The following is a 24,190-nucleotide window of genomic DNA, read 5'->3' as shown; positions in this document are numbered from 1 at the left end:
TTTGTTAGTTTGGGCCCTATCAGTTCTCTGAAACTTTACTAGATCTATTCCTTTATTTGTTTAGATTTTAACTTAAGTTCTTATACTTACATTTTGTTTTCCGTGGCTCTGTATACTTATAAATTCCTCCAATTTGCCAATGTGATAGAATTAAAAAGATAAAATGCTTGTGATATGTAAAGTAACACAATTATTTCTCTCTATTACTAGTATGCCGTCCTGCTAGCTGCATTATGTGAAACAAGAGAAAAGTGGTTTTTCATCCTCATTGCGCAAGCGCGATGATGATAATAATAATACAGCAATAATACTGTAATCGGTTGTTTGCTGCGAAGAACTGTAGACATCTTCGACACGTTAGTTCAAGTGAGTTTGGGTAGCTGCAAAATACTGCCTGATCGATACAACACGGGATATATGGACACACACATCTCCGCAGTCCGAAACTTGTGTGTGAATATGCACAAAAGATGTTCAATTCCCGTAGTATGGGGTGTGTGTGCGCCTAGTGAGCTAAGCTTTGCATGCTGTCCATATGCCAGGTGCTGTGTCGATGTCGCGTATGTGATGTGTGGTCCTACATACATGTAGACCTTCGTAAGCACAGCGAGCAGTCGACAGAGTAAAACCTATGCATTACACGCTAGCGATAGTGTTTTTTACGACGCTGTGAGGAAGTGCCAAAAAGGTGAAAGAGAAAGTCTTGCCTTCTTTGGAATTTCGTTTAAATTATTTACAAGCTGGGCAACATCGGGAATATGAAGAGACGAAATGCCGACTGCGGCAGACCTAGACGTCCTTTGAAACGCCCGAAAATCACGGAAGGAATTTACAGCAGGTAACTCGAATCGGTTGGCTAGTTGATTTTTGCTAGCTGTGACCAATGTCATGATGTCTCGCTTGTGCAGCTGTGTGTGTGTATATAGTGTGTGTGTGTCCAGTAGATGGGGCAAGATCTCTCACGTAGAATGTCTCTTTCTGCTAGTGTCAGTCGTAGCCAAATTATCGGGATGCATGACAAATGTTTATGGACAAATAAATCAGATGAATTCAAGGAAATGAGCATCAACAATTTTTTCTATTTGTAGACAGTCGTTCTCCATGACTGTTTTACAAACAAAGCAGGCGATCGCATGTGCCATTAATCACTGTACCAAGTATTCTATTTGTGTGTGTGTTTTTTTTCTCTGTCTTTATTGTTTATGCTGTCTGTCTATATTTAACACTGAGTGAAGGGTCAGAATTCACATCACACGCAACTACATTTCAGACAGGATTATGTGGTTATCTCTAATTGGAACAACTGTATTCAGGGCTAATGTAACTCTATGACTTATGTGGTCCCTGGCGTTGTACTGTGTAGCCTTTGCGCAGCCATTTCTTGAACCCCCTCTCGCCATTCTCCCTTCCCATAATAGTTAATACACTTCTCGATGTGCACCTCACCGATAATCCTGGAACAGTGCAACCTGGAACAGAAAGCAACAGATACATGTAGATATTGAGAGCCCAGCGCTGAAATGTACATTTGTATGTACAGCTCAGCACATTATCATCACTTAACTTATCAGTGTAAAAATCTCAGAAATGTTCACCTGTTGTTGTTTTTTTTTTGTGTGTGTGTTTTTTTTTTTATTAGACCATACGGCATGTTTCTGTGTAATCTCAGTGACTCTTCTCCGTTGCCAGTACAATGACCTATAAAATCATCATATCGTTATTACATGACAGTTGCATGTTTGTCTGTAAATCTTGCATGCTTTGTCCAACATCTGTGGTTGATATTGTGACAATTGTCAATGAGCCAGTGTAATGCAGCCAAATAATTTATCTACCTCAGTCCTGTGTCCCTGGCTGGAACAGTCGGGACAGATCTTCACTTTTTAATGACTGACCATCCACTGTACAGCGACTGTCCCCAAGCTGAGCTGTACTCTCTGGCACAAATTGTGTTTCAGGAATAGGCCTTGCAAAGTGCTGAAGGGGCACACCCTGCCATTTGAAACCAGAATTTGCACATGTGCACACATTCAATGAATACAGCTTGATTCTATCAATTATGAGCCCAAGGTCACTCTCCCCTCCAAATTATGCCTCCGAACCCCAACAAGATTCACAGGGACACCAGGGGAAGTCCCCTTTCAATGATTAGCATTCGAACTACATTTGTGTATTTGTTTGGGAGTCATTGGAAAGTCCTGCAGTGCTGAACATTCTCCGGATCCAGGACCGGAGACGGGACCTACACTGTACATATGTGCACACTAAATGTACATGTACTCAGAATGCAGGGTCGGTGTTCACACTTGGCTTGTACTTTGTCATCAGTACCGGTACTTGCACTACACATTACAAAAGGTACATTGTAAATACCGGTACTGTAAAACATGATATATTCGCGGCATGAAATTTTCGCGAATTGGAGCTGACAGCTCTTTTCGTGGCATGAAATTTTCGCGAATTGCCACTGGTGTTCAATGCATGTAGTGTAGACAAAAACTTTCACGTGCATTTTAATTTCGCGAATTTTGGCGCTCGCGAAATTTGCGAAATTAAAATGCACGCGAAAATTTCTCATTTTACAGTAGGTGGTGTCTAATAGCATCAGATATCCGGTGCATACTGGCAATGAATGCAGCGAAATGTGGATGCATGGTTTTGTTTTGTTGTTCAGTTTCATGTGAATCAACTTTCATACAATAGGAATAGTGCAGTGCTAGTTGTCATTCATCAGTCAGTTCATTATGTGAAGGAGTCCATGTACAGTACACTACAGCTATACATACAGTTAGTGTACATTTACACATACAGGTCAAGGCTTAGACTTATTTCATATTCGTTTATCACGCCCTGACTAGTAGGCCTAGATTTCCCCCCCCCCCCCTGAACAACACTTTCTTTTGATGCTTTCTCATTTACATCATGGGTATACAGTAAGTTTTATGTCAGAGCTATCAAGCTATACAATGTACTTATAAATACAAGGTTATAATACACTACTGTAGATAATGGATGGAGTGCGCTTGACATGGAAGTAGATGAAGAAACTCCATTAATGTAACACATGAAAAGTGAATAAAACACAGAGGTATCAAATTATGTCACTCTACAACTCTTACCATGTCTTCTCAAATTTGTTAGTTGATAAGAGCTCTGTTAGCAGGTTGTCTATTGTAATTATGATTTTTAATGAGGAGAAGACAATGAAAAGTTCAGGCTACCTAGAGGATGCACTTTGGAGATGTCTGAATAGTTTACTGGGAGATATTAATATTCATTTGCTGTACACATGTATATAATGTATGAGAGAGTGAGTGTGTGTGTGTGTGTGTGTGTGTGTGTTTTTGTATTTGTGAAAGGAAGAGAATTTTGAAGAATACACAATTTCTCTTTCTTGGGTGATGTGCAGGAGCTGAGACAATAGTCTGCTTTCTTTTGAGCAGAATCACAGACATCAAAGACATTTGTTACTTTATTTTGTTCATAAAAAAAAGCTGGTATACAAGTTTGATAATGCTTCATATCATTTTCAGTAGGCTTACTCGGGTTTTTCATCATTCAAGCAGTCATGTACATTATGTAACTTATCATTACGGAAAATATTTATCAGTGTTTCAACAATGAAAGTTAATGTTGGTGTGTTTCTTGCTGTTTATTCATCTGTCATTTCTGTAAGCTCTGGTTAACAGAGTGTATAAACTTCCAAAGTGAATTGATTCATCTGTTTTATCTCCCTTTCCCTATACCCATTGCAGTAGTACTTTCCTGTATCTGAAATTCCTTGCGATATGGGGCTTCGTTCTGCTGCTTGACTTTCTGCTGGAATTCCGGTTTGAGTACCTGTGGCCAGTTTGGCTCCTCCTTCGCAGTATCTACGACTCCTACAAGTACCAAGGCCTGGTAAGTGTTCCCTGAACTTGTAGTCCGCGGGTTTCACAGCCCTGTAGAACCAAATGAACAATTTGATCCCATTTGTCTGTCTGTATGTCACCCTGTGTATGTGTGTGTGTGTTTTTTTTAAAGTGTTTGATACATTATTACTTGTACCTTTGAAAAATCATGCAAGAAAACAAATTTGTGTAACTAAGTTGATAACTTCAAAGAAAAAACAAACAAAAACACCCAAACAAATGTACATATAAACAAAACTATGCCAGTTGTTTCACGCCCATAACAACTCTAAGTCTTAGTGTTAGTTTGTATTATCCTTTGGTTGTATGTTTTGTAATTATTGTATTTGTAATATCAGCTGTTGAACAGTTTCATCAGAGATGTACAGTTACTGGTATTTCAAAAACTTTTTTAATGTTGTTTTTCTTTCCTAGGCCTTCTCGGTGTTCTTCATATTCATCGCCTTCACATCGGACATGATCTGTCTACTGTTTATCCCTGTCCACTGGCTGTTCTTTGCAGCCAGTACATATGTGTGGGTCCAGTTTGTCTGGCACACAGGTGCGTACACCACACCACACATTGCGCTCTCTTCGACAGCACCAACACTCATAATCATTACAGTAAATAGATTCTAAACAGAAAAAAAAAAAGATGAACTGGTAGGAAAGAAAATATATAGTGGCAAATATTTAGATATTGGGTGGCAGTAAACTGTGTTTTAGAATATACTGCATGAGTTAATACTACATATTGCACATTGCAAATACTTGTGCAATATTTGACCCTAATGAGGGTAAAATTTTCCCATACTATATCATGACACAAAGCCCTTCTTTAAATCCAGACTTCAAATTCATGAAATTCTTGCATTGAGTTACTCAGTGGGCTAGTGGATGAGACACCTGTCCCTGGATCAGAAGATCTTTACTTCCAATCCTGCATGGGTGTGATTTTGTTTATCATCGCAACTACTAAAACACTGATTGATTTTTAATACTGTAAAAGTGGATATTTTCGTGCGACTAATTTTTTGCGCTCGGCTGGGCAATAAGACTTTTGCGTGTTTTAGATTCCGCGGAATCAAGACATCAACTACTGGAATGTACTGGTAGCAAAAATATTCCTGTGCTTTTATTTTTGTGCTAGTTTCTGGTTGCGCGAAATTCGTGAAAATGTAAACACCGCGAAAATGTCCACTTTGACAGTAGTACAGTTTGTACGTATTTACATCAATTTGTCAGTCAATAGCAATAAATCTAGAACTGTTAGGTTATACACCCCACAGACAGATTTTCATCCAATTTTCCACTGGACAGCAATCATGATCACTAGCCACTGGCTGTTTACCGATTTATCAAAGTATGTACTATACTGCATGTGCATAGGATATTGTTGCTCTGGTCATGAGCAATGAGTGTGCTCATTTTCCCCAAACCTCTAGGGTTTCTGGTGTTCTTTCATAGTTTTGTGATGAGAGCTGAGAAGTGGTCATCCTGACAAGTTGATTTCTTTAGCACATGTTGGCAAATGCTGAACAGATACAATTGTATCTGTTCTTCATTTCTAACTTCCTTAAAAATTTTTCTCAAGCTTACACACTGTAGTTAATAAATTCTATAAGTTTGTGTAAGTGCTCTGTCCATTTCTTATCTATTTATCTTTTATTTAGAGAGCCAAGATATTGTCAGATTACAAGTCTTAATAGGCTGTTATTCTAATATCACAATCCTGGAATGTGATAATGACTTTGCACTGTTGTCACACTATACATCGATCTGAATGTAGATCGTGGCATCTGCCTGCCAACAGTGGCACTCTGGCTTCTGTTTGTTTACATCGAAGCATCGGTGCGGCTGCGAGGGCTGAGATCCGTGGTGCCATTTCATCTCGATTTATGCCGACCATTTGCAGCACACTGGTGAGACTTTTGCATTCGTGCGCTCAGAATGTGATTTGAATTCACTTTCCTGTGTTTGAGATCCACTTTGTAGAAGGATTGTTTCAGAAGGCTGCCATGATAAATTTGTCTTTATCACATAAGATATTCCCCTTACCAAAGACAGTAAATTAAATTTCATGAAACTCTTGGAAAGTTTTGACATTCTTGGAAGAGTAAAACCCACCTTTGCATTTCACCAATTGTAATCTTAAAACACCATAGAATTAATTTAGCTTTAAAAGTATTTTATGTAATGTGTGATGAGATACTGAGGAATTCATGGCAGCGACTATAACTTGAGACAATAAATATTGTTTTGTTGCTAACCTTTGTGCAGAAGAGCATAAGCAACCAACAAAAGTGATCAAATATTTGAAATAAAAGCTTACTAAAGACAGCTTCTTTGCTTTGAGGAAATTAAATGTGTCAGAAAAAAATTGTAAAGTATTGATGTTCTACATCTTCTCTAAACTCGTGTGACATCGGTCTCCGACAGGTTTAGAAAATGTGGGATTTATGAGAGAGCTTAAACCTTCTGATTCTAGCCTACTTCAAATCAAATTTTTATTCATGGGCATTTGTGTGTGTGTGTATGTTTCTATTCAATTTGCTTTCAGATGAAATTGTGACATCTACCACTGCTTTTAAGAAGTGATTGATACTTTACCATGTTTAAATCTTTACCATCTTTAAATGGTATAATGCTCTTCAAGTTCTAATTCATCCTTTGATTCTTCACGAGACAGAATGATCACGAAACTTCTTACATCGACTTAAGTTTAATGAGTTCTTGACTTACTGTGGCTTTGTGGAAGCTGCTATTTGCAATGTACGTGCATGTTTGGGTAGCATATTACTTATGCAACAAAGCTCTGCAGAGAGAATTCATATGATATATCTTAAGGTGAATTTGTTGTTTGCAGTGTACACCAGATAATGAGTCATTAGTCACCAGCAATAGCTCATCCCATTATCATTAGGCTCAGTGCCCATTCATTGTCATGTTTGAATTCATCACTTATGCCGAGGAAGCATGGCTCTGTTAGGCTCATATTTTATAGTAATGTATTGTTAGTGAGGGCAGCACAAGGTTGGTTTTTTTCACCTACCCAAATAAATACTTGGACAAGTGTCCTACATATTTGATATGCAGGTATGTTTCATTTCACTTGCCCAGCAGTTAGTTTTAGTTGCCCCAGTCAGTCACGTGATATTGCTACTATTCAGATTAAATGATTAAGACTATAATTTGCCTCTTCCTTTACCGTCAGTATCGGCTATCCTGTGGTGACACTGGGCTTCAACTTCAAGAGCTATGTCAGTTATCGCATGAGGCTGAGAAAGCAGAAAGAGGTGCAAAAAGAGAATGAGTTCTATATGCAGCTCCTGCAGCAAGCTTTGCCGCCTGAGCAACAACCAGCTAACGGTGTGGCGGTCATTCCAGGGGACAAACCCAAAGGTCAGTGATGTGCAAGGTTTTGTTCATACTGAAATTCTTTGGTTGACATGTGAGCATATCCACCACACCTGCCTTGTGATGGTTTGAGGTATGATGTCGTGAACAGTATACTGGCCCCACATGTTGATCATGTGTGATATCCCGAACAAGCCAGGACAATAACAGCAAGGTCCTTAGCTCAGAGAGTGTACCATAGAGGGCCTTTGAGCCTGTGGCTTAAAGAGATAGAAACCCACATCATGACTTTGGCTATTTGATGCTCAAGATGCTTTACTGGGGAAAAGTTGGGTCAGCCTAAAATCTGTACTTAACTTATTTCAGTGTTCATGGATCATTAGCACTTGTTTCTTAGCACTTGGTGTTGTCGGAGGTATTACGTCTCAGGTTGTCCGTCTGTCCGCCCATTTGTCCGTCCATTCTTCCACCCTTCTGTCTGTCCATCCTTCCGCCCTTCTGTCCATCCTTCCACCCGTAATTGATTTTGTGGACAGCATAACTTAAAAATAACCTTTTGAGGTATCCAAATTAAACTTGGCATATCTATGGATGAGTGGACAGAGTTGTGCCTATCAACTTTTATGGTGTACACATGTAAGGTCAAAGGTCAAGGCAAATTCTTAAAATTTCAATATTTTCCCCATATCTCTGCAATGCCTGAAGGTATTTTTATAAAAGCTAGTATATATGCATGACTTGCCTGATAATGATTATTTTGAGAATTTGATTAGATTAAATTAGAATAAATTAAATTGTCTTTAAACAAGAAGTACTTGAAGATTTGAAAGAAATGATCAACTACTTCAACCGATATTGTTTTGAATGAATATGTGTTTGGTACTACAAAACTTGAAAATGGCATACAACACACACATACTGAAGCTTTTCGACATGCACTCATCAGAGTAAAATTGCATGAATGAACAGAAAGCCAGAAACAAAACAATATGAAGGAAGCGAAGGAACAACGTGCGTTCCCTACCTTCGCGCGCATGTAGACGGCCTAGTGTGGGTGCTGCGGTGGATGGTGGCAATTCGGCCATTGCTCACCACTTGATGAACAACCAAGAGTGCGCGGAACAATACTGTTCATCTTGGTTTAAGGTTTCCAGCCGAGCTAGAAGTTTCACGCATCTGCGCATGCTCGAAGCAGTATACATCCAATTCATGGACCCCATTCTGTGCCGTCAGAAAGAGTTAGTAAGAACGCTTGCATTATTTTAGTATTTTAGCATTAATCAACCAAACGGCTGGCAGCAAGGCTCATATGTTTACCTTGACAGCCGATCACAGCTCGCCATTTCGCCCTTATGGTTCCTTCGCTTCCTTTATATTGTTTCGTTTCTGGCTTTCTGTTCATTCATGCGATTTTTCTCTGATAAGTGCATGTCGAAAAGCTTCAGTATGTGTGTGTTGTATACCATTTTCAAGTATTGTTTTGAAGTACCAGTGAATTTCAAATTTCATTTTAACAACTGCTTTGTATCAAATTCAAGAGAGATTTCTTTTATATTGTATGTCCATGATACAATCAATTTAGATGTCTTGAATGCTCGACTTCTGTATTAAATTGCACGTTACTGTTAATTTTGTGCCTACCCGTCCACACTACCTTAAACAAACAAGTCATTAAAAACGATATTATTATTGTTTTGAGCAGTTATTTTCCCAAATCATACTCTCTGTTCTCATATCTATTCCTCTTTGAGCAGCACAGTACAGGCTTGTGAAATGATCAAATACCCCTTTTCCAAGAATAAAAGGGTGTTTCTTATATTGAAGTACATGATTTTGTTAGTTGGCAGTATCATCAGAAAGTACTTAACATGTGATAATATCAGTGGGAACTTTAATAATAATAATAATATAAAATATCTATTTAGCGCTTAATACAACATGATTCTAAGCGCTTTACAATGCTAAACGACCAAACATACAAATCAACTTAGAATAACAAATAATTTACTACAAATGCATACAGGACCTACATAATCATTAATTCTGCTCTAAAAATAAATGAGTCTTAAGTTTCTTTTTGAAGATGTCAACGGAGGTGGAGGTCTGAATGTGAGTAGGGAGAGTGTTCTAAAGAAGGGGGGCACAAACGGGAAAAGCATGGTCACCATAATGATTGTGGGTGCGAGGGCCACGTTTAAGTTGGGTTGCAGATGATGATCTTAGGTCCATGTGTGTATCCGGTCTGGGTTTCGATGAGATCAGGTCAGTTAGATATATGCAGTAAGTGTTTTACAACAGGAAAAGAAAAATAGAAATGATTAGAAAGCCATATTTTCAAGTGCCACAGTTGTTTGTGGCTCTTCAATTTTCCTGTTTGAATAGCTCTGTTTTTAGCTTTCTTAATAACTTGGCAAATCCTTAATGTGCCAATCAAGTTTTAAGCCTGTACCTATGTAGATATTTGATCTCCAGTACCAGGTATGTTTGTGTGTGATGGAGATGTTATTCCATATATTTTGATAATGGTTATTGCTATTCTTACTTAATCCAGTGCTTATGGGAAACAGGTGTGCTACATGTTGTAAGTACAGTATTATGTATTGACCATATGACTTCTTGCAATATATCAGATATGACAGGGAGAGTTTTGTCCTTGTGAATATAGTTGTCAAGATCATTTCCATGTCAGTTCTTCTCATAATGTGTCTTTCCACACAGCTTCAAGTAAAAAAGCAGATGAACCTGTGGCAAATGGGGTTGCAGCAGCCAAGAAAGAATCACCGAGTAGTAAACAACCAAAGAATCAGTCTAGTGCAGAGACTGGTAGTGGTGTGGAAAAATCAGGAGGAGGAGGTGGAGGAGGAGGGGGTGGTAGCGTGGCAAAAGAGACTCGAAATAGACACATTGGGACAAATAATGCCAAATCTGCCTCCCCCACCCCACCAACAGATGCAAATATTTTAGACGCAAAGACGTCCGGGTCGCTTTCATCCTCCTCTTCATCGTCATCCTCAACTGGCAACAGCCACTCGGTGAATGACTTTGATAATGTGAAGGAGAATCTGGTGAACGAGCAGACCCAGGCAAAAAATCTGAAGCAAATTTCGGTAGGGTCGTCGACCCGGCAGCGCAATCCCTCACCGGTGATGAAAGAGAACAGCTCTTCAGGCCAGGGTAGTAAGAAGCCCAAACCGCTGCCTTCCAAGCTGGAGAACAAAGAGAAAGACACAAATGTCAGCGCTGACCTGGCCAGGACATTGAATGCAACCCAAGTAGTCAAAACGGACCAGTCAAAATACATTATCACACGGTAAGAATGAGAGATTCATTTCAATACTGAAGTATAGGTGCAAATGAATTTATTCTGTGTACAGTTGTTCTCCATTTCAATTCTGTCGTCCATCAGTTTGGGGGTTCCAGTTACCTGATTTGTATGACCTCACTTAACTCTTTATGAGCCACGTTCGCATGCCCAACTCAGTCGACGGCATGCTAAGTTTGCATATTCTGCTCAAGCGCACAAACCCTCCCAAACCAATCGATAAAATAGCCAAATGCCACAGTACAATGGATGCGTTTCTCAGGATTGCATTCCTATCACTTGTAGCTTGCATTTTATGTGACTATCAAGCGATGTTCCCTACTGGATTTGCCAGAAAATTCTAAGTTTTTATCACTGTTCTGTGTGAAAAAGTCATTCCTCTACAGTAATGTAGCTACGTACTGGTCATTTGAAAGAGAAGCAGTTATAGATATGTCATACAATCTACATCTACATCAAAGCATGGCATTTTCTCTACAACTTTTCTCATTACATGTCCAAGGTAGCAAAAATCTATAAAAGTTACATATATTTGAAAAGCAGAATGTTTTTTTTTTTTTTTTTCAAAGCATGACTACGCTGCTGTCTCAGAATTATATGGCACACAAGGGGTTTACACCATGGCACATAAAGAGTTAATGATGAATTAATGCTTGTGAATTCCTCAGTCCATCACAATGAGCAATGAGTTTGGAAGATGACATTTGGCCCGTAAAGGACAGTGAAAACAAATGTGACTGTGCATCACAAAACCACCAACAAATTGCACACCCTGATTTGGTGTGAGGACTCAAAATGCTGCAAAGTGAGGAACGTTTGCGTGCATTTTAATTTTGCGAATTTCGCGAGCGCCAAGATTTGCGAAATTAAAATGCACGCGAAAGTTCTTGTCTACACTACACGTGTATATGCATTGAATGCCAGTGGCAGTTCGCAAAAATTTCATGCCGCAAAAAAGGCCGTCGACTCCAATTCACGAAAAATTCATGTCGCGAAAACATCATGTTCTACAGTAGGTGAAATTGGTGAACTAGCCAATCCTCCGTTTTGTATATTTTCTGGAAGAGTGATTCTTCTTCTATGCAATTCTACAATTTGGATTTATAAAACAAATAGGAAATTGTGTTTTTAGCAGTTTTTATGGAACTCTATTTTTGTTTGAATGGTATGAGTCGGTATGTCTTTGAGACCCCTTTTCATTTCATAAAAAAACCCTTTACATACTGTTCACTTTTGACTGATAATTTTTGAAAGGATAATGCTACTGTAATTAAAGGTGGTATCAGTCATGAATAGAATACGCTCAGTATGTGTGAAAATTATCAGCCTAATCTGATAATCCCTTCATTGTCGATATCAGAGTTTTGCATCCTGATTTTTTTTTTTGTGTGTGTACCATTCATTGTACAGCTTTGCAACTAGATGAGATTTAGCACTTGAATAGACCCTAAGCTTTAAAGCCTCTTTTGTCAGTAAAGACTTTTCCAGAGAGTGCACTTTCTTTCTATTACTTAGACAGGGTAGGAAGGTCCAGTTGTATTGAGTTACACATCATTTTAAAGCTTAGGGCATGCTCTTTCATAATCTGCCCTTAACTAAAATTGCTTGTCTTGTGACTTTTTAGTGTATTTGTGATGCAAGGTCACAAATGGTAAGATTTCTTGAATATTGGTCATTTTCCAGGTCTTGATTTATGTCGGGTCTGTTTTGCTTTATTCTGTTGATAGAAAATAAGGTTGTGTATTGATATGTGATTATATGTGTGACAGGAAAAATTGTTTGGGTAACATGTTGGGTAATGAAAAGAACTTGACATTTCATCAGTTTATTAGGGCATTCCCACTCAGGGCTGAGAAAATCAGTGCATGCTTTAATGCTAGGCTAACAGAGGCTATGAAGAGAAATTATTTAATGCTGGGTAAGAACAGTATAAATGCAGAGATTCCATTTGCAATCCAATGTGGTAGACTGGAGACTGATGTCAAGAAGCTGAAAGCTGACTTACAAGCTAGTCGTCAAGTCGAAAGTGACCTCCGCAACCAGGTGAACAGCCTGTTGGCCTCCGAGCAGCAAGACAAGATGTACTTGGAACAGGCCAGGAAAGACAATGAGTCTTTGCAGAACAGGTTAATTCTCTCACTCATCTTCATTCTTTTCTTTTTTATGTTGTTCTATTTCTATTATTATTGTTGTTTATATTGCAACTGATTAACACATTGCCCTCCATAGCATAAATACTCATGATAAACGTTATGAGCATATATGTAGGGTGGGATTTAAACCCATTGCAATAAAATTGACTTGAAACAAGAATGGTATATATATGTACATTTGAATAAATTTGTAGTACCCCCTGCTAAAAGGGATAAGAACTATTACTGGCTTGTATTTTGTTTACATTGTGTGATGCATACAGAATGTACCATACATAGGTTCCCCTATGTATCACAAGTCCCCCTAGGCTGTGTAGTAATATCTTAATGCCTGTTTATTTTTAATTTCTTCTTTTGTTTGCAGACTGCATAATTTGGTATCTCAGAAACAGCAAGACAAGCAGAATATTGTTCAGCTGGAGAAGAAAGTTAAGCAGGAGCGGGAATCCCGCGCCACGTTTGAAAACCAGCTGAAGGAAGAACGAAAGAGTAGAAAAGCTGAGGAGGTCTCAGGCAGGCAGGTTGTGCAACCATCAGGGTAAGAAATGAGAGAGTTTTTTGGAGTCATCCATTAGACCAGGATATATCATAGCAAAGCAATGCTTTTCAGATTTACGATTCTTCGTGTAGAATAAAGTTCAAACCAAGTTTGAATACTTAAAATGAATTTTTATATGGTCTTAGGAAGCCTACCCACAACGTCCGAATAATCTATGTTACATATGTTCTCTGCCATGCATGCAGTCAGCATTTAAAGGTTACAACAATTAGTAATTTTAGTGTGAATATGCTACCAACCATATCCTGAAGTTGAGTTTTTGACTGTCATAAAAACCATGGTATGAGTGAAACCATGGTATGAGTGAAGCCAAGATGTCAACTGTAGGCTGTGTATGCTATGAAAGTTAACACCACTTTCAAATGTTATGATTTTCAATTCTGGCTTTGCATTAAGTGACATGATATTGTATGAGCCATTACATCTAACTTCCCCCACAATCCCAATTAAGGGTGAACCTTAAACCACTTTCACATCTAACTGTAATTGAGAGTGTGCATCATATATATGAAAATATTCTCCCTCTCTTTCTCTCATGTAGCACACACATTTTCCTCATTCCTACTCACAGTAGGACTACATTTTATTTCAAGTTTTGGTTTCCTCCTCTTTTATTCTACCAATCTGTGGAACTAGATAAAGTGTGTGATAGTGAACTTGCTGAAAACAACAAACTCAGTTTCAGTTCATATGGTTACAAAGAAGTGAGAGTAAAAGAGTTCATTTATCATTTCCATGTTGTACTTCATGGTTTCTGGTTTCTGCACGGCCATGGTATTTATATACCCAATGGAGTGTTATATCATCAACTGAAGGCAACAGTAGACTGATTTTATAACCATACATGTACCCAATAATTGTTCAAGAAACAGGATTTTTTTAAATCATTTTTAATTTTTTTATGCCTCCGCTACGAAGTGGCCGGAGGCATTATGTTTTCGGGTCGTCCGTCCGTACGTCCGTCCGTACGTCCGTCCGTACGTCCGTCCGTCCCGTTTTGTTTTGTCGATATCTCAAGAACCGTGTGGTGGTTTTACATCAAACTTGGTATGAGGGTATATCCTTGGAGGATAATACTTTGTGTGGATTTTAGGGTCACAGGGTCAAAGGTCAAAGGTCACAGGTTATTTTGTGAAAAAAAAATTGAAATTTCATGTTTTTCTCCATATCTCGCAAATGGTTCAAGGTATCTTCATGGAACTTAGTATATATGCTTGTACCGATGGGCAGTGATTATCTAGGGAAGTTGGGGGTCATGGGTCAAAGGTCGGGGGGGGGGGGGGGGTCAAAGGTCAAGGTCAACTCCTCAAAATATCACTACTTTCCTTAAAATGCAATATGCCGGAAGGTTTTTTTTAAAAAACTTGATGCATGGCATGTATTACCCAATATATATTTTTGGGGAAGTTTCTTGCCAAAAGGTCAAAGGTCAAAAGGTAAAAGGTCAAGTGAAAGTGCTAAATTGCACTTTTTTCTCCATATCTCGAAAGTAACTCAAGGTATCATCATGAAACTTACATATTTATGCATGTTCTACCTAACAGTGATTCTCTGTGGAACTGTGAGGTCAAAGGTCAAACGAAAGGTTTAGATAATGCTATTTTCCCATTTGATCCTGAAATTATACTTTTTCTCAATACCTTGAAAATTACTCAATGCATAAACTTATAAAAAGGTCAAAAGTCAAGTAAAAATTATCATTTCCCCAAATACCTGCACTCTGACATTTTAATCATTCATCCAATTGAACCTAGTTCTAGGAAAGTGAACATTCAGCACATTTGTGTCAAACCTGTCATTTTAATATTTTGCCAATTGTGTGAAACTGTCATCACACATTGTCAAGACATTGTACTATACACCTATTAGGAGAATCATGCATTATGGCGGAGGCATATCAGTCGCCGTAGCGATATGTCTAGTTTTAACCTACATGTGTACCTCTCTCTCTCTGTCTCTCTGTGTATTGCTTGTCATACATATATTATAACAATAAGTTTTGTCTGATCTAGAAATATATTTGTGAATTTTAACACTGCTTTCCATACTGGCAATGATTCAGGTATTCTTATTTTGGTACCGTAAAAGCCATTTTTTTTTTTCACCAGGGTTTAGTTTTTGTGAATTTTGCTAATCACTGCTGGGGCCCGAATTTAATATTGCACTAAAATATTGCAAATGAACAGGCGTAAGTGCATTTGTGACAGCCTCGGTGTCAAATCATGAAAATTAAATTTCGCAGGTATGTCTGTGACCTCCTCATTTGTGAAAATGTCTGTATGCGAAAAAACAGCTTGTACAATATTGCAGTCTTGAAAGTACAGTGTATATTGATGGGAACATATCAAACTCTATCACAGTGTAGACTGGTAGTAGTATGCCTGCTAAGCAAGGAATAAAACCTTACATGGGGTTGATACATGAGAGTGAAATATGGTTGCTCTATTTCCTGGTTCAATGTGATATTGTTGAAGTGCAATTCATCACAACTTTCAAGTCGGCTTAAAGGGGAATTCCAGACCAGTAAAAGGATAGTGTGAAAAGAAAAAGTTGAATTCTGTAAGCACAACAACAAAAATTTCATCAAAATCAAGTAGAAGTTAGGAAGTTCTGAAATTGTGAAATTACATTAATTTTCACAAAACAAATTTTTTAAGAAGTCCATATATTCATATTCAAATAGTGAATAGATTATGTCATCGCCTCACTAGTGCTATCCAGATATAGCTTGTAGAGCTGTATATAACCCATCACGAAGTGTCGCCAGAGGCATTATTTTTTCGGGTTGTCCGTCCGTCCGTCTGTGTCCATCCTTCAATCCGTCCGTTCGGTCCGTAATCAATTTTGTGGACAGCGTAACTAAAAAACCATTTGAGGTATCCTAATGAATCTTGGCATGTATATATGTATGAATGGGCTAAGTTGTGCCTATCAACTTTTGGGTGCACATGCTCAAATTCAAAGGTCAAAAGGTCAAGGTCAAATGCTCAAAATTGCACTATTTCCCCCATATCTATGCAATGCCTGAAGGTATTTTCTTGAAACTTACTGCAGACATGTACTACCAAATAAAGATTCTCCAAAGAGAGTTTCGGGTCATGAGATTAACAGTCAAAGGTCAAGTGAAAATGCTAAAATTTCACGTTTTTCTCCATATCTCGTAAATGATTCAAGGTCTCTTCATGGAACTTAGTACACATAGGCCTATGCATGTACTAACTGGCAGTGATTATCTAGAGAATTTGGGGTCATGGGTCAAAAGTCAGGTCAATGGTCAAGGTCAACTCCTCAAAATTTCACTACTTCCCTCTTTCTTCCCTCTTTCTTCCCGCATTTATGCAATGCCTGCAGGATTTTTCTTGAAACTTGATATATACATGTGTTATCCAATAGAGATTCTCTGGACAGTTTCTCGCCAAAAGGTCAAAGGTCAAGTGAAAGTGCTAAATTTCACTTCTTCCTTTGTATCTCGAAAGTGACTCAAAGTATCATCGTGAAACTTTGTACAAATTCATGCATGTTCTACCTGACAGTGATTCTCTTGGGAATTTTGGAATCATAGGGTCAAAGGTCAAGGATCAAAGGCTGGGTTAAAATGCTAAAATTTTACTCTTTAATACTGAAATTATACTTTTTCTTCATACCTTGAAAACTACTCAATGCATAAACTTATGAAAGAGTCAAAAGTCGGTAAAAATCCTCAAATCCCCAAATATCTGCACCCTTAGACAGTATAGCCATTCATCTATTTAAACCTAGTTCAAGGGAAGTGAACATTCAATACATTTATGACAACCTGTCATTTTAATATTTTGCCAATTGTGTGAAACTGTCATCACACATTGTCAAAGACATTTTACTAGAGTCCTATTAGGAGAACCATGCATTATGGCAGAGGCATACCAGTCGCCAAAGCGTCATTTCTAGTTGTTTTTTTCAAATGCAATTGTGCTCCAGCCTCAAGTCCTGGGGACCGTTTCATGAAAGTTGTCAGCCCTGACAAGTTGTCAGCCCTGACAAGTTGTCAGTCTCTGACAATCACCATAGTAACAGTCAGTGACCAAAGCTTCTCAGCCAATCAAAACCAAAGATTTTGCTGAAATTGTCATAGACTTACAACTTGTCAGCGCTGACTAAATTGATGAAACACCCCCCCCCCCCAAATATGTCTGACTGATCATTATTTTTCTTAAGTAATTCAGCCATAAATAACATTATGTTTACACACCAATAGGATGTTTGTAAGGTAACAATATTATTGCCTCTTCCAGTTTGTGTGTTGTCTGGTCAAAACATGAGACCTTCCATAACTTTTGTGTCTGACATCTCTATCATTCTTTTCTTCTGATTTCATTCTATGTGTAGAATTCAATGTGAACATGGTTAAGAATTGCACTTAAAAGATTTGAATATTTGAATAAGTCCAAAATGTGTTCACAGAGGAAAAAATATGGATGTCTCGTCAGAAGTTTTGCTTATCTATTATTTTTTCATTATTAATGCTTTTGTCCCATAAACTTAGAAGCAGATCTTTGCAACTGGGTAGTTAGAATTGAGATGCAAATGAAAATGAAAAATGCCATTGGCCCAGTGATGTACAAAAATCACGGTGAAAAGGATGATCAGCTGTGAGACAGTCATCTGATGACACAAGATATCTATTTACATTTATAGCTAATCTCACACATCTTTTCACTTAGTTTGTCCTTACAATTGTATTCATTGTGACTTGCTATTAAAGTTGTAAGTGATATGTTTTGTCCACCCGCCAAAACTCACAGCGAAGAAGAACATTTTACGTACAAAAATGTGATACACATTGCAAATGTTGGTGAATTGTGCATATTTTTGTTTTCTGTTAAATGCAGGGATGGTGAATGCTCAGAAAACTGTCGCCTGCGACGCCAAGATCAGGAAAGTGAAATACAAAACTTACTGAAAGAAACAAGGGACAAAGGCGAGAAACTTCGTGATTTAGAACAAAAATTAGAGGTACGGTATGATGTAACTGTGCAAATTGTATCAAAAGCAATACTGGAATTGCATTGAGAAAAGAAGTTAAGCTGTTACATACATATGTCTGAATGAGGTCATATACACTCCTGATCAGCCATGAGATTCTCTTCTTCTTCTTTTTTTCAATTTTATTTGCTGCCAGTAAAGAGAAAGGACAGTTTTATGTGACCAACCATGCAAATCCAGCAGTGGTTTTCTATAGTCCAGCTTAAGTTAATGTTAGTCATGGTTGTGTTTTCAAAAGGAAAGTGTGCACTCTCAATAAATGTTCACTCAAGTGCATACACTAGTTATTACCCAAAACATAAAAAAGAATAGTGTATTCTCTTTCACTTACTTTCTTGTTCCTCTGTTTACTCTCTACATTTCTTCCCTCTTCTCTTCCAAGCCTAACAGCCGTATCTGTCTACCTCAGTACTTTACCAGTTTTAGTGGAAGAATACCAAACAGTCCTTATTATGGTTATCCGCACAGTGATCCATTTTCTCAGGACTTCATCAATTTGTGGCAAAAAAAATACCAAGCAGTCCTTCTGAGGGCTATCTGCACATTGATGTGGTTTCTCAGGACTTCAACAATTTATGGCCCCAAAAAAATTGAAGACCTGAGAATGACTCAAGTCCAATTTTTGGCCAAATGTTTGACATGGGAAGTTGTAGCTTATGCATGGACTCATCTTGTGTATAAATGATAAATCCTAATTACCCCTGCAAGTGCCTGAAATGAATGAGTTAAATCTTATATTAATGTAAGAATGAAGGACTTCGGTCATTCTGACATTCATATTATAACGCCCTCTCTCATCCTTCTCTCATCTCTATAGCAGAATATCATATATATGAATCAAAGAATGACCCAAGTCCATCACACAAAATGGCCTCTCCACAAATAATGTAAATGTTAATTGTCATAATGATATATGTTCTAATTTGTATATACAATGTTGCCTTCCCATCACAGTTAAATAGAATATTATTGGACAAATAAAAATTATATGAAGTTTTTTTAAATGTACTCGAAATGGTCTTCCATGGACTTCACTTGGGTCGTTCTTATATTCAGATACTCAATTACCAAACAGTCTTCATTAGGGCTATTCACATGGTGAACCATTTTCTCAGTACTTCAACAATTTATAGCAAAAAACAAAAACAAAAACAAAAAGCAACAACCACCAAACAGTCCTTATTGTGGCTATTCACATGGTGATCCGTTTTCTCAGGACTTCATTAATTTATAGCCACCCCCCCCCCCCACAAAAAAAAAGAAAGAAAACACACCAAAAAACAAAAATCAGTCATTACTAATACCAGGGCTGTCAACACATTGTTCTGGTTTCTCAGGACTTCAACAATTTATAGTTAAAAAATACCAAACAGTCATTATTCGGGCTATCCACATGGTGACCAATTTTCTCTGGACTTTATCCATTAATGGCAAAAGAACACCCATCAGTCCTTACTAATAAGACTGTCCACATGGTTATCCATCCTCGCCACTTCATCAAATTTCAAGCAATAGACTACTCTATGCTCCCTCTCCTACCTTTCCACCTTTCTATTTATCATCCTCGTGTCTTATCTCTCCAATCCTCATCAGGACAATCCACACAATGAAACCACAATCCTCTCCTCGTGATATTCACACCACCCATGCAAACCTTCAAAGATGACATAAGATATGGGCTGAAATGTTTCTATTCTTTTCTACAAACAGGAATGAACAAGATGAGAATCATTTTGTCTGCAGTGCAGTGCTAGTTTATGTGAAATACAAACCACATGCCGATATCGTAAAAGAGGATTGCATATTAGATCACAAAAGTGGAGCGAGACAGATCACATCTGTACCTTGATCTTCATGAAGAAGAGATGCTGCATTTATTTCTGGTTGCACACAGGACTATAGTGCACTCCCGTTGTAACAAACATGGTTTATAAAAGAATTCTATTAACAGCGAAATAAAAATTCACAGTGCTACATTATCCGTTCTATTTTTCTTCGTTGTTTATTTGTTTGGTCATAATGAAACTTCGATATAACAAAAGAAAACTGCTCGTCCTGAGGACTTTGTTATAACGGAAGTCCTCTGTACAACAAAAGGAGCATATGCTTGCATGGTATTGCATTACTTGCGATGTTGGTTTAGCGTTGTGTTTCGTGACCTCTAACCTTCACAGCTCCATGAGCGCCAGGAGGTGCAGAGCCAGACGGAGAGGCTGATGAACGCACTGGTCGCCATGCAGGACAAGAACACCCAGCTGGAGACAAGCCTCAGTGCAGAGACCAGACTCAAGCTGGACTTGTTCTCGGCACTGGGCGATGCACGGCGACAGGTGGAAATAGCTCAAAGTAAGTCCTTTCCAACCGACTTTACCCATTCAAATGACTTGAACTGAACTTGAACTTGAACTTTATGCTGTTTCATTTAAAAACCATAACATCTCGTACAAAACAAACAGAACTCAGAAATTGAGTGTATTAATGTGCAATACATAACATGTGCTAATTATGATATAAATGAAACATTGAAACTACAAAAGACCTGAGGTCTTGTCAGCTTAGTTCCCCCCCCCAAAAAAAAAGACCCAGCAACAAACAGTTGAAGCAATATTATTATGAATTTACAACATAAAACAGGAAAGCAAAACATGATTACTTGTCATTCAACTTAAAACAAAGGAAATAGAAGAATAAAATTGAAAATGAACACAATTATTTTACTACGTGCATTTACCAATTGGATTTCTGAATATGTATGTCTGTTTATAAAATGACTTGTTGCAAACAAATCATTTCATGTGTAACCTGTGTATAAGTAGAGTTGGAATTATAGAAATTTATTAGTACACCTGTCCAGTACTTGGTCATGTGTGCATCTGGCCATTGTCATCGGAGCTGTGTTGCTTGGGATAACCTCTGTGCAGGAATCATGCGTGAAAAATTACCCCTGTTTATAATGACTTCCATGAGTGTTGAGGGACAAATGCTATTGCATTGATCGTGATCCACAATTTCATTGCAGAATATCTCTTTCAGATTACGGTCTTTGCTGGCTGTATCAAAGGTGCTGTTCATGTTGACTTGAGAAACACAGGCCTACACTCCTTTTACTGTGCATACAGTTTACATATCAGATATGCCAACATTTGCTTTGATGGACAGTCAATTGGCTCATAAAGACAAGCTGTCTATTGATAACACCAATCTTGCCGTTTGTTAATGTGTCATTGTAGATCAGATTCACCATAGGGATCAGGAGATTCGGGATCTGAAGGCAACCATAGCTGACCTGATGGCTGTCATGCCTATGGCTAACTACCCAGTACCCACCTCGACCAGCAACCCTGTGGCGACGCCCCGCTACTTCTGCAGCCCTTGCCCCCCTGAAGAAGTTGGCCAGGCCCCAGTGGTCAGCAAGCCAGTGGTTGGGGTATCTCCGTTGGTCCAGACACCACCCCAGCAGCCTCCCACAACATCCCAGCAGCAGTCATCCAACCCTGGCACTCCTCCCCCAGGGCCACAGTCCCAGGGAACGTCCCCCGCAAAGACATCGGTGCTGGACCCTAATGCCGCAGTCTACCGACCCAAGAGTAACTAGGGCTTTGTGCAGCTTGTTATTCTTCTCAAGTGTTGGAAAAACATGCTACAGTTAAAAGTTAAATGAGCTTTACAAAAACATACAAAAAAAGAAGAAAAATGTGTGCATACATTAAATGTGATGCATTGTTTCATGTCTCTGTGCTTGTTACTGTTTGTTTCTCTTTCTCTCTCGCTTGTTGGTCATTGTTTCAGAATTGTGGAGAAAGAGCATGACTGTTAATGTATTTGCAAGGTGTGTAACGTACGAGTAGTTTTTTGTGGGTTAGTTCTCAGTTAGCACATAATGGAGCAGCTTCCTTTCACTAGTTTCTGTAGACTGACAGTGTATGAAATATGATCTAGTTATCTTTGAGCTCTCCTCTCTTTCTCTTTCTCACTCTCACTTTCTGCCGAAGGGGTTTTGGTGAGGTGCAGTTAAAACACAGTTATACAATGATACCCTACAGGCATTTCAATGATTGCATCGTAAATGCACCGTGTAAACATGTTCTTGGGCATGAAGGTGTCATGAGGTTGTTATTAATGCTTGATGATTGCAAAAACCAGTATTAAATATTTGCTTCCTTGTTTGTTTTTCCTTGCCAGTTCGATACCCTTGGAATGTTTTTTTTTTTCTCCACGAATGTCAGATGATGAAATGCCATCTTGACCGTGTAGGTGTTTGAAATGGGAATGCAGGCCATCACATGTATTTGCCAATTTTACAGCTCATAATGCTGTCTGGTTTTGGCCTCTGCATGACAACATAACATTGCTGGAATAGTGTGAAGAACGCCACAGTGACCACTCACAAGTACAATAGATATATCATGAATGTGCTTGGTTGCAGGTGTTGTCCATGGCAGTGTACATGTAAAAGAGTTTGTCACCACAGTTGTGCTAAGTTGGTAGAGAAATTCAGCTTGAGAGTAAGATATTTTTGACATCTCTGTAGGATGGAAGTTGAGATGTTCTTCAACCGAAATCACTGAAAGGGACCTGTGTCTGAACACTGCATTATGAGGAGCAGAAACAATTTTGCGACTGTACAGCATGTCTGTGTTATGGATCTGTTAGACCCAATTTGCTGATTTTATACATATTCAACCAGTTTAGCCATTCACAGGTGTTCATGTGGAGGCATATGACATTGATGGATGAATGTTACTAACATTGAGGGGGGGGGGGGGTATGTGGTATGTGTACGATTCTGCCTTTCATATGCACACTCTTACTAAGTGATTGCGTAATATTAAGGCCCATCGGATTCACTCCAGGGCGTATGGTACTGTCATAGATCTGTACTCCAATATGTGAGGTTGTCAATAAAGTTAGTCACCCATTCCTAGGAAGAGATATTTTTACAAGCTACTTAGTAGTCATGGTAGACTGCCCTCTCTTGTCGACCACAAGAATCATCTTTAGCTACCAAACACACTACCTCTGTAAAGGGATGAGAGACACGGAGTCTCTCTAGAAATCTTGCCATATCTCCTCTTTGTGTACCTGCCACGGCACATTTCCCTTTCCTGTCTGTGTCATGAAGTGATCCTCCTCCACACATCACTCACCAACATCTGTGGTAGATGTCCACAAGGGGTGTGGATGGATGAAAGACTTCTCATGGCCCTCTGTGTTCTCTGCCATCACACCTGTTTGTAATCTGAAAAGTGGTGCATTGGGAATATATTTCAGCAAAAACTTCTTTAAAAATGGCATAATATGTCACATGTCTTAAAATTCTTCTGTATCTCTTGATATGTAATCTGAAGGAACCATCACAGCTGCAGAATGCCATTCCATATAGAACTTTGCAACAGTTGCAGTCTACAATAATCATGGTCACTGTGACAACAGCCAAGCAACAACCAATCACCTGGTAGCAGTCTTGTCATTGCAATGGTGTGTGCCATTATTGGAACAACAAAGGCCCATGTTATAGTGAAATAATTAGTGCCCAATTGTGCTGCAGTGTGTACTCCCAAGGTTCCCCCTAAATCTTGCATTCATTGTCATAACCATGTTCTGGAAGGACATAGAGGGCTAGTGACAATGCAGCAAAAATGTTATAATGACTGAAAGCCTGGGGGAGGGGTTCCAGTGGGAAAGTTAGAGGCTAGTTACCATGTTCAGAAGTACTGAGCAGAAAGAAAAAGTTCCCATGCCAAATAACCCATTTTGTTGAATATTGCACTTAACCTTCAAGAGGTTACCTTTACCATGTGCCAGCAGCTTTGTGTTGCGTCTCAAATAACCCCCAAACCCACAACAGCATTGTGGACAGGCTTGATGTTTCGGATTTGTGTATTTT

At 38.6% G+C, this 24,190-nt stretch overlaps 1 protein-coding gene across 2 annotated transcripts; it reads left to right on the top strand.

Moving 5' to 3' along the window:
• Positions 1-526: 526 nt before the first annotated feature.
• On the top strand, positions 527-23,057 carry LOC139739111 (macoilin-like). 2 transcript variants are annotated; one of them, XM_071649730.1, is made up of 11 exons: positions 527-838; positions 3,759-3,900; positions 4,326-4,452; positions 5,680-5,812; positions 7,105-7,292; positions 9,966-10,557; positions 12,537-12,695; positions 13,087-13,260; positions 18,150-18,273; positions 20,478-20,649; positions 21,534-23,057. In XM_071649730.1, the coding sequence occupies exons 1-11, from the start codon at positions 759-761 to the stop codon at positions 21,896-21,898; spliced, it is 2,256 nt and encodes a 751-aa protein (XP_071505831.1). In that variant the 5' UTR covers positions 527-758; the 3' UTR covers positions 21,899-23,057. The 2 variants fall into 2 exon arrangements, with proteins under 2 accessions (XP_071505831.1, XP_071505830.1); XM_071649729.1 differs by having other exon boundaries at positions 562-838; positions 3,756-3,900.
• The last annotated feature ends 1,133 nt before the right edge of the window (positions 23,058-24,190 follow it).

Source organism: Diadema antillarum, unplaced genomic scaffold (genome assembly GCF_040938485.1).
Source record: "Diadema antillarum isolate AM-2024a unplaced genomic scaffold, OU_Dant_1.0 seq00000783_RagTag, whole genome shotgun sequence".
Classification (NCBI taxonomy): Eukaryota; Metazoa; Echinodermata; class Echinoidea; order Diadematoida; family Diadematidae; genus Diadema; species Diadema antillarum.
Note: the sequence above shows the minus strand (reverse complement) of the source record. Positions and strands in the feature narration are given on the sequence as shown.